Below are 10,957 nucleotides of genomic sequence, written 5' to 3' on the forward strand. Positions count from 1 at the left end.
AAAAAAAAAAAAAAAAAACTTTATGTAAATATAAAAATCCTACGCACATCTAAAATTTGTGGGAATCCTACTTGGTTCCCTTTCTTGGATGGGACAGTGCAATCCATCATGCCAGTCTTCCGATACAATGAAGAAGTCCTTGTCCATACCCTTGTTTGACTCGGGCATATAGGATATTAATCTAACGGATGGAACCCTACATTTAATGTAGTATTTGGTTTCCTTCCCTTTTTGGCAACCGTACACCCAATTCACGACATGCCACGTGAGGTTAGTCCCCATTTTATGGTTTATCATATCTATGCTACTAAGGACCCTAAAAATGTTGGGGGAGCATTGTGTTGGGGTCAGCCTATAGTTCATCAGGAAATCTCTAGTAACCCTTCCCATGGGGATTTCCATCTCGCTTTCTATGAAGGCGATCATCGAAATAACTACTAAGCCAAAAGGTCTATTCATAACTAGCCATTTGCCCAGTTCACAGTGTTGGAGTTCAACACCATTAAGGATCCTATATTGAGCCCTGAAGGCGGCCATGCCTTCAGGGGTATCTACTAGCCTAACAAATCTAGCCATGGAAGTGTATGATGTAAGAAATATTAATCTATGTGCAAAAGAATATGAATCCAAACACACCTGCAAGTGATAGAAGAATCTCTTCTCGGGCTGTTGCTTCATCGAAAAATTTCCAAATGAGTAAATGAGGCAAAGCCAGCCTTAACCTCTCCTTATATAGGGGTGAAAAATTAGCGGTAAAGTTCTTGCTCATAAATTCAGGTAAACGAGGACCGTAGGATCACCATCGTACCGTAGAATGTGGGGGGACAAGCAACTGCATGACACAATAAATACAAGATCATGGATATTGAAACATCAGGAATGTGCTGGAGACAGGTGAAAGGACATTATCACGTGGGAACACGTATGGCACGTATCAAGTGAGGTTGTGTAACTAAAACCTTGCTTTTTATCTAAAGGTTAATAGCAAAGTTTTAGAGGGCTATTGTAAGGGCCCGAGGACCGATGAAGGATATAATGAGCTATAATTATCACTATGGAGGCATCATGAGCCCTAAGAGAGAATCCACCCGAGGATAGGATGGGAAGAGACAAAAGACTTTTAGGAATTTCAAATGAGAAGGATGGGATATAGGCAGAATCATGGAAGGTGAAGGAAGTTTTCAGTGAGAGTCTACCTATTGCCTCTGCATTAAATGTTTGGCAATAGCTTTATCAGCTACATTGATGAGGAAGTGACCTGAACAGTGGAATTCACAGCTAAGCAGCTCTTTCTATCACCTGCAACAGAAGTTTAAAGAGACAAGTGTCAGAGGGAGAGTTTGGGCAAGTGGAGATGAAGGACCAGGATACGATGTACTGAGAAATATATAAGGGAAGGGAACTTCCAAATAAAAAGGGGGATTTGGAGAAGAAGAACATTGAAAGAAAGAAAGTGAACAATGTACCATTTTGTGTAAGAACTGCCTCCTCGGGCTAGCTTGTAATAAGCCTCACATATAGATATAAACTTTGATCTTTAGTCACTTTGGTCCTATTATTGTCCTCGGGCTAAGCCCCTTCTCCTTTGTTTTTAACCCACTCTCTTACAAATATCTATTGATTTGGGCCTAGTTGGGCTGCACCAATTTCACTGTTCTAGGTGGGTTTGGATAGCTTGATTTTTGTGTCCTTAAAATTAGGATTTGAATTCTAATACTAACTCATTAAATGAGACAGATTCATTAAATCAAATGCGTATTTTCTTTGACTTTTGAAAATAAAAAATTGAAAACAGTCTTTTACATGTTTTCAGTTTCCTTCACAAAATGAGTTTTGAGAACAGTTTTTGTTTTCTATCTATTTTGAGTTGCCAAACAAGATTTTTAGTTTCAAAAATAGAAAATTGTTTTTGAAGACAGAAAATAAGAGAAAAAAATAGTTACCAAACATACCCTTAGATTTTCAAAAATATGTAGTCGTGTTTTTATTTTTTTAGTAGAGGTTGTAGTTTTGTGCTACAATTAATTTGAAGTCAAACTTTTTCCTTTACTTTTTTATTGTGGCAAGGGTGAAATTTATTTATTTTTAAGATAAGTAAATGGTAAAGAAGGGTAGGTGGTGTTAAAACCACACAAGTGTGGAAACATTTGCTACCATTGTAATTTATGTGAATATATAATTTATCATTGTAATTTATAGAAATATAAAATTTTATTACAAGTGCTGGTTTGTGTAATAAGATTTTATATTTTAATTATAGACCTTGGTGGCTTGTAATGTAATGAGATATTACACTTTTTTTTAAGAATTAATGAGATATTACTTTTTATTTTATTTTTTATACAAGATAAAAATTATATTATAACCTAATCTAAGTGCATATGTGTGTGAAGCTCCCTCTTAATGACTTGAATCACGGCCTTTATCCCGCACACCCCACAAGTATTTATACTTATGGAGTGATCATCGCACCAAAGATGTGTGATATTACTTAGATGGTAATACTTCCTTTTTTTATATATATAACAATAGACCTATTGTTATGTAATGAGATAATATATAAACATTCTTATAAAAACCTATATATATATATATAAAAGCAATACTACCGTCACAATAATTTTCATAACTACTTAATTTTCATAACTACTTACTTGGCAAGTTATTATTTATTTTTATATGGGCTCACCATTGACACCACTTTATCATCTACCACAAATAACTTGCCACCTTAGAAAAATGTGAATTTTGTTGTCTCTAGATTTATTAATATTATAAATCTTCTTGTTATATCATGTGATGATGAAGTTAGAACTTAAGAATTTGTATTATTTAGTTTGATTATTTTAAATTGATAGTTTTATGTTGCATAAAACTATATGTATTAAATATATATTTGTGCAAGAATTGACAATGGCACACAAGAATTAAATATGTATTAATTTTATTTTAAATTGATAATTTAGCATTTACCCTAAAATGGCACACAAGAATTGACCACTACCAAAATATTTCATTACAAAGAACAAATTAGTACAGGCATCGAAATGAAATTGACAACATTGGATGAGAGCTTTTAAAATTGTAAATCACCAATATATTTGACCAATGGAAAGTCTACATTTTTTTTTTTCAAGTGAGACTCAATATGCCAACCCATAAATACACATTCTTTTCTTTCTTTCTTTTCAAAAAATTAATAGTCAAAACAATGAAAAATGAGAATTATGAACCCTAAACATTCACGTTTAAAAACATTTGGAAGTGTCAATTATACAATGTCAATTCAATTACAAGGCTTTTAACCCACACATACATGCATGATCTTACATATTTGGCAAGAGCCCACATAATTTAATAAGAGCTTCTAAAATTAGAATCCCATATCTAGCCCACCCAACAGGATATGCCAGCCCATACATTCACAGACACAACCCAGAGGGTTTTTTTTTTTTTTTTTTTTTTTGGTGGTGGACTAAGAAAGTGAAGGTTTTGGAAGAAAAAATGGATGTTCCAAGCTCATGGGACACCCTTGTTCTTAAATTTTATTTAGTTGCCAAGAAATGCGGTTGACCTGAGAAATATATGAACTCCAAATAGGCCCTCCCAACTCCCAAGAGAGAAGAAATTGTAAAGGAAGCATATAAAACCATTACAAATAAGAGATTAAATTGATTCTCTCAAAAAAAAAGTTTAAAATAAGAGATTAAGCAAGATACAACCACCTAACACTATCGATTGAACACCTTGAACTGATCACGAGCCCATGTGAAACACTATGAGAACAGATGAATAACTTGTTGAAGACCAACAATATGCCTAGGATTCTAGTATGAAATGATAAAATCATCTCTGAAATTGAGTCCAAAAATAAAATCAGTCATAGTTTGACCTTATGTATCCAACTCTAGTTACAGGGGATTTAATAAAATGAAGATAAAATCCAAACTAAAACATTAAAATCTACCAAAATTGATAGGTCCAACTATAGGTGAAATAAAAATTTTAAATTAAAAAAAAAAAATGTAATTCTTATTGCCAGCACCATTCTCAATGCCAGATAATGTGATATTTATAATGCCAGTGTATTTATAATTCACATTATGATATAAATGTATCAATTGCTAAAGGTATAGGCAAACCCTTTTATGACTAAAGCAGCATTTTTTTTTTTTTAACAAACAGCTGCATCTTGTCTTTCTTGAAAACAGGCAGTTCATAAATGAGGAAGACTGCTTTAGGAGAAAAAGGTATTTAAGTAATCATCCACCCAATTATGGATTTGTTGATCCATAAGCAAAGAAATAATAGTTTCAGGGCTTAGAGAATGATTGGTCGTCCCTCTCATTTTAACAGGGCCGTCGTTTTACAAATGGGGCACAGATTCTTCAGCATTAGCCACTGTTTGATGCAGTTGGTGTGAAAATCATGCCCACAATCTAGTGCCCCAAGATTATCCCCATCAGCATACTCCTCCTGCATGCGATGGTAACATTTCAAGAAAAGGAAAACAAAGTTGAAACTTAAAAGTAGTTGAGTGCAGCAACTGAAAGTAGAAATCTACTAGTTATAAGAAAAAGAAAAGGCTTGGAGGAAAAGAAAGAAAGTATAGTTATTCTCTTTTCTCCCTTTTTTTTTTTTTTCCTCTCACTGCCACATATAGATGGACGGAACTCATACCTGACATATACAACATGGTTCTAAGTCATGCAGCGATTCTGTTGCAGTAGCATATTTTCGCTGTTTCATTAACTCAAAAATGGTATCCTCACTCAGTCCGGTGCTCACATCTCCAATGCGTTCTCCCAAAGCCAACAATTCCTGATATCCCAATCATTTGTATCAAGGAAACACTTACTAGTAAAATTTCCAATTGGAAAAATCATTTGTCCTTTCTTACCTCATAAGACATGTTATCGACGTCAAGCCGCATATCTCTATGCCTGTCATGCATATCAGCCATTCCGTGATATACAAAGGGATCAAAAAGCATATAGTCCTAGCATATCACCCAAAGGAAGTTCAAATGTTAGACAAAGCCATCATCAGTGTTGAATGATAAGTTCCCAGTAGCAATTTTCTGGATCACCAGAGCATCTTAGTGGACCCTAATTAGAAGCTTGCCTAACAGAGCCATCATGTAAAGGTCTGTACTTTCTCACAGTTGCAACTATGCTGATTTATGAATAGGAAAATCTTTTAGAATGTGTAAGAAAGATGTACAAGCCAGACGGTAACCTATGTTTTCCTTCAAGCTCACAAACTATTTAATCCAAACCCTAGGAGTTAAATCAAACATAAGGATAAAAACGAATATTTTAGTATTTAGGAGGATGGGGACAGGAGATGAACAAAGCTGTTATCCAATAAAAACTAAATTCACTTAAAGGGTGATACCCAAAAAGTTGACCATAACCCATCACCCTAAAACAATATATCAGTTCACCCACTTAAGCCACCTATTCTAAACCAAAAGAACAAAAAAAAATTATAATTAAAAAAGAAAAAAAGAAGAGATCATCCACACACCAATATTATACTTGTAATTTGTTTGTGTGCCATCAGTTGCACAGGATATCATGTATAATAGATTATTCACGTTTAAGCTACCACCATCATGATTCAAGATGATAAGGATACATGGGAGTAGTTAAAACTAGGTGCTCAATAATTTTTACAATATGGTGTAAAGATAAATGTAAGGCGTTTCAAATTCAGCAGGAAGTTATTTTAACCATTTTTATGCTCTGCAAAGTGCATGAATCACTATTGTGTTAACTGTTAGCAGCTAGCTGCTAGGCATTATGCATGATTCCATCACATCAACAAAGCATCACCGCTTTCTCTCCTGGCTGCTAATATTAAAATAAAGGAATCTAATAATAAAAGAATCACATTAAATGACTGAAGCATTTGAAATGCACAAAAACACAACAATAGAAGATTTTTTTAAGATTTGTGTTGTGAGGTTTGGGTTGGGCTTGGTTTTTGTCGTTTGTTTGGGTCTTTGGTTTTTTTTTTTTTTTTTTTTGTAAAAAAAAAAGTAAGTACTAGGCAATAGGCATAATAGCCCAAAAATATATTCGTTGTCTGAACAAGTTCCACGTAGCTCGCATGCACTGAATCAGCCAATGGGTCCCGCTGTGACCTCACGACCTTTTAACTTTTCACTCGACAACCCATTAGGATAATCCGGAAGCTTTTCTGGCTGTTTAACTTAAAACACCATAAAAAATGTCGATAATACTTGAAAGTTTTGAATTCTCATTTAGTTTTTTTTTTTTTTTTAATGTCTCTACGTTTGCAATATTTTTTTAATTTTGATTCTTATTTTATTTGTTCCAAAAGAAAAAAGAAATTGGTTTTTCTAAAATATTTTTTACATAATTGATTCGTTTTCTTCAATTTGATTGCAACCATAAAAATGAGAGAGAGGAAAAAATTCAGACCGTATGAAAAAAAAAAAAAATTCATTGACAAAAACTTACCATAAATTCATAATCTACACAAAAATTTAAGTAGGAAAAGTAACTAATTTGAAATAACTAAATAAAGTTAATGATTGGTCAATGGCCGATCGATAATCGATATGTAAAGGAAGGGTGAAGAGAGAAGTTAGAATTGGGTGAGCTTTTCATAGGATGGTGTTCATTTTTTTTGGTTGTCGATGGCCATTTTTTGCTAATTCTTACAAGCCAACATAAAACAAGCCCTGTTCTATTTGTGCCCACAAAATAGATTGTTAAGGGTTTTTATTTGTGGTGTATATGGCAATACAATAGTGTACTATCTCTCTTACTATCTACTTTATTTTTTTCATTTTAATTTATTGAGAACTTGGAGCATTTTTAAATTTTTGTATTGTTTAGAAAGTGAACAAATACCTTTGCCTTTTATCAACTTACTTTTTTAAATACAATTTCTAACAAATTCTTTATCATTTCTCTATTCCACTTAAATATTATTTTTTCATTCTTTCTTTATTCTTTCTTTAATCTTCCTTTATTATTTTTTTATCAATTTTTTATTCATTCCCAAAACTGCCTATATTTTCCAAATTCCTAATAGCTAAATTTTTAAATCTCCCAACAGTATAATTTTTTCAAAATTTTCAATGATCTATTTTGTTAAGGGTCTAATTTTAATTATCACTCTTTCATTATTTATTTGTCGATCTTTATCAAATCTACGTTAGTATTGTGCAAGTCCTTTGAAAATTCTATAAAATTTAAATTTATCAAACATAAGTATATTTGGAATGAGTTTATTCATTAATTCTTTCCTAAAAATTCATTAGTTTTTATCTTTTAATTATTAATATTCATTAACTTATCATTATCCCTTTTTATGAAGTTATTATTCTTATTTATTAACTTCTAATTAATTTTCCTTAAAAAGCTGACCATTAGGTTTTTTTTAGTAAAAACTTATCATTAATTTTCAATAAAAGACAAATTTATAACTTAAAGGCCACACGTTTCTTCCATCAATAAACAAAAAAATAGGTTAAACTATGTATTTGGTTCTTATCTTTTACACTATATTTTAATTTAGTCTCTAATCTTTCAATTATGTCAATTTGGTTTCTAACCTTTCAGAATCATTTCAATATATTTCATGTCGTTATCTCTTGGATAGAATAGTCTAACCTGTCAAACGGCATAAATATTAAAAAAAGAAATTTACATCAACAGCCACCTGGATTAACATGTTAGTATAAATTTTTTTTTTTTTTTAATGAAATGTCAGCATAATTTTAAATTAATAAAAAATAAAAACAACAACAACAACAACAGATAAGTGAAAGTGTAACTTTTGGATCAAAATGTTTAAAAAAAAAAAAAAAAACTTTTGGATCAAAATCCCTAACTCACATCTATCAACAAAAGAAAATCCCTTTCCCTAAAAAAAAAAATCCCTAAGTCACAATTTCAGAGTTCTTCACATTTTGGTCCTCTAAAGAGAAAGGTGAGGCACTACGATGGCCAGAGATTGTACCAATGGTGACGCCTGACAGTGATGACTAGAGCTAAGGGCCAACGGAGTCGCCAATTTGCTGATAATCTCTCTCTCTCTCTCTCTCTCTCTCAGTATTATCTTCCTCTTAGGTTTTTATCTCTTGTTTGTTTGAAATGGACCAAAACGTGAAGGGTTCAATTTGAGCTGGTATTGACTTTTGGTGTAGTTCTAAGCAAATTTATGTTTTTGTTTTCTTGTTCATTCACCTTTAAGGTTCTCTTTTAATTGTGCAGATTTTTGGGTATAAGGAGATAGAGAGCCCCAACTTCGTTCACCATATCTAGTTCTTTAATTTGATTCTTTTTTGAAAACTCTTAAGGTAACCCTCTGAAGGTCTAGTGTTGGGTGATCTTTATTTATAACATTGCAACCTAATAATTTAAATCATGATTTCATCAGTTTGGGTTCACTAGTAAAACCATGACAGCCATGCCAATTGGAAAAATAGGCACAAACTGTGATTCCTACATTCCTTTAAATCTTGGTATGATGATTATCTTAAAGCAAAGCAACTAGGGCCATTTTGAGGGAGTTTACTCAAAGTGTAATTTTATAGAGCAAAGAATCAAACTAAGATTGAAGAAAACATGGTTAAACTAATACTAGAAACAAATATGTTAGTAAGGAGATTGATCAAGATGGATTTCATCAGGTCATCTCTTGGCACCGCCGGAAGGAAGGAAAAGGCGTCGTCATCCTCACGTAGTGATTTTGGATTTAGTGAGAAAGTGTTTTAGATGGGTTTTGCCCTTGTTTGTCAAACTAAAAATATTTCATTAGGGGTTTTTTCTTTAAATTGACGCGGTTCTATCAAAGATTTGATTTATGTTTTTCTTTTTTTCATTTTTTAATTGACGTGGTTCTATGACTTTTTCTTCTTTTGTGTGTGTGTGTGTGTGTGTGTGTGTGTGTGGAGTAATACGTGGTTCTATAACTTCTATCAAATGAAATAAGCAAAGATTTTATTTGGGTTTTTTTTTTTTTTTTTTTATAAGTTTGATAGGTGGTTGATGATGTGGCAATTTAAAAAAAAAAAAAAAAATTATTTAGGCCGTTTGACACATTAGACTTTTTCATCCAAGAAATAACGGCAATGACTAAATTGACACAACATTAAAAGATTAGGGACCAACTTGACACAACTAAAAGGTTATGGACTAAATTAAAATATGATGTAAAGAATAGGGATTAAATACATAGTTTGTCCCAAAAATATAAAGGCCACATATTTGACGTTTCAATGTTTCACTCAAACAAAACAGAGGGATCACCGTCTTCCTTCTTTGTTGTTTTCTTTGCCTCCCCCGCCAACGACATGCAACCCAAAGGGGTTAGATCAATTTTTATTTATTTATTTATTATTGTTTTAATTTCATTAGTTTTATGATGAAGATTGTGTTTTGTTTGATTGCGTTTTGTTATTTGTGTTTTATAGTAATTTGTAGTTGTTGAGATAAAGGCTACAAGATTTTTTGATCTAAACTTCTTATTTCTTTAATATATATGTGCTTGAGAGATGGAAATAAATGAGAAAATAATCGAAATATGTTTTCTGTGGCATTTTCAATAACACAACTAAATATTCGAAAGATGGTCTCTTTGTGAAAGTCAAAGGCTTCTCATCTCCAGTACCTAGACAAGGGAGTGGGCATGCAATGATTCAAAAGAATGAGTATTATCTCAGCAGGGCAAACACTGAAAATCTCATTTAAGTACAAGGGAGCTTGGGTGGGTAAGCAAATCGATAAAGCAAAGCCACAAGCATTTTCTTTGCCCACGGGTAAATAAGAGCACTCAAGTCAGAGCTTAAGAGACGCAAATTGCGACCGAAAAATAATAGTGAACTTTGATAATTGCCTCGCCACCACTGTGGTTGAGGAAAATAACAAAAGATCATCAACAATACAAACAAGAAATAAACGTGACTCAAAAAACACTCAACTTCCTTCTGCAAAGTTGGGTTTGTCATTTTGTGTATTTTTGTAGGTGTTGGATTAGGCTGCCCCGCTAGCATTTGAATGGTGGGTTAAACCACCAGACAAACTTGGGCCTAGCTGAAATCTATTCTCACTTATCCACTTCGTACGTCTTCAAACATTTAAATTAAAGAAATTGATGAAGTCGAAAAAATCACCAGTAAGCCTCACGTACTCACACGCCCAGAATGCAACCTGCACAATACAAGAAAGGGGAAAGACCTACGCAGAGAGCACCGGTGTGGTGCCGGCCAAATACCCTCCGAAGGTTAAGTTAAAACTCTTTTCAACTTTAGAGTGCTAGAGAGGGGTTAATTATGCGTACTTCGATTTGTGAGAGTATTGGGGCTTTTATAGTAGTCGAAAGTTGACCTTTATTACTTGGAGTCGAAGTCTTTCCTTGTAGAAATCCTCTTGAGGAGTCCCAAACGTGATGGACAAGTCATATTCCTTATAAAGAAGATCTCCATCGATGCACGCAGCTTCTAGAACCCTAATTGCGCTAGGACTCTAATTACCCCTAGAATCTAGGAGGTGTGCCGCAAGTATTCCCATATAGGGATTCTGTCTGACACGTGGCCAACAAATCCGTCCTCACCGAGTCTTGCACCTAATGGGCCCATCCATCAACATTGCTTGGATCCGTCAGCTTATTTTCTCCTCTTCAGTTGCCCCCTTCACCCTATGGGTCCGTGATCTCGGAGTGAAAGGACCCGTGGTGTGACGGTTCGATTTGGATCTTGAGAGACTTGTCAATCTTTGACAGGCTAGCCCGAAATTATTTATGGCGTAGGGGACCTAAATTTTGACCAAGGCACTTTTGGGTGACATGGTCCAACTGTCCTCCCGTAGGTAAGAAGACTTAGAATTTTCACCAAGGCATTCGCGGGTGACTTAGTTCGTCCTTCCACCCGTAGGTAGTAGGACTTAAAATTTGTACCAAGGCACTTGTGAGTGATTTG

General features: G+C 33.6%; 1 protein-coding gene across 1 annotated transcript; it reads right to left on the reverse strand.

The window, feature by feature from the left end:
- Positions 1-4,010: 4,010 nt before the first annotated feature.
- On the reverse strand, positions 4,011-5,204 carry LOC112033740 (E3 ubiquitin-protein ligase MBR2). Its single transcript, XM_065760612.1, has 3 exons — positions 4,901-5,204; positions 4,681-4,821; positions 4,011-4,476 (listed from the first exon to the last, which is right to left on the reverse strand). The coding sequence occupies exons 1-3, from the start codon at positions 4,991-4,993 to the stop codon at positions 4,345-4,347; spliced, it is 366 nt and encodes a 121-aa protein (XP_065616684.1). The 5' UTR covers positions 4,994-5,204; the 3' UTR covers positions 4,011-4,344.
- Positions 5,205-10,957: the final 5,753 nt, after the last annotated feature.

Source organism: Quercus suber, unplaced genomic scaffold (assembly GCF_002906115.3).
Source record: "Quercus suber isolate HL8 unplaced genomic scaffold, Cork oak 2.0 scaffold_374, whole genome shotgun sequence".
In the NCBI taxonomy this organism is placed as follows: Eukaryota; Viridiplantae; Streptophyta; class Magnoliopsida; order Fagales; family Fagaceae; genus Quercus; species Quercus suber.

Coding starts and splice junctions, on each gene's coding strand:
- LOC112033740 (XM_065760612.1), bottom strand. CDS start 4,993: ATGCTTTTTGATCCCTTTGTATATCACGGAATGGCTGATATGCATGAC. Junction 4,822..4,900: donor TCGATAACATGTCTTATGAG/GTAAGAAAGGAC, acceptor TTGGGATATCAG/GAATTGTTGGCTTTGGGAGA. Junction 4,477..4,680: donor AACCATGTTGTATATGTCAG/GTATGAGTTCCG, acceptor CATCGCATGCAG/GAGGAGTATGCTGATGGGGA.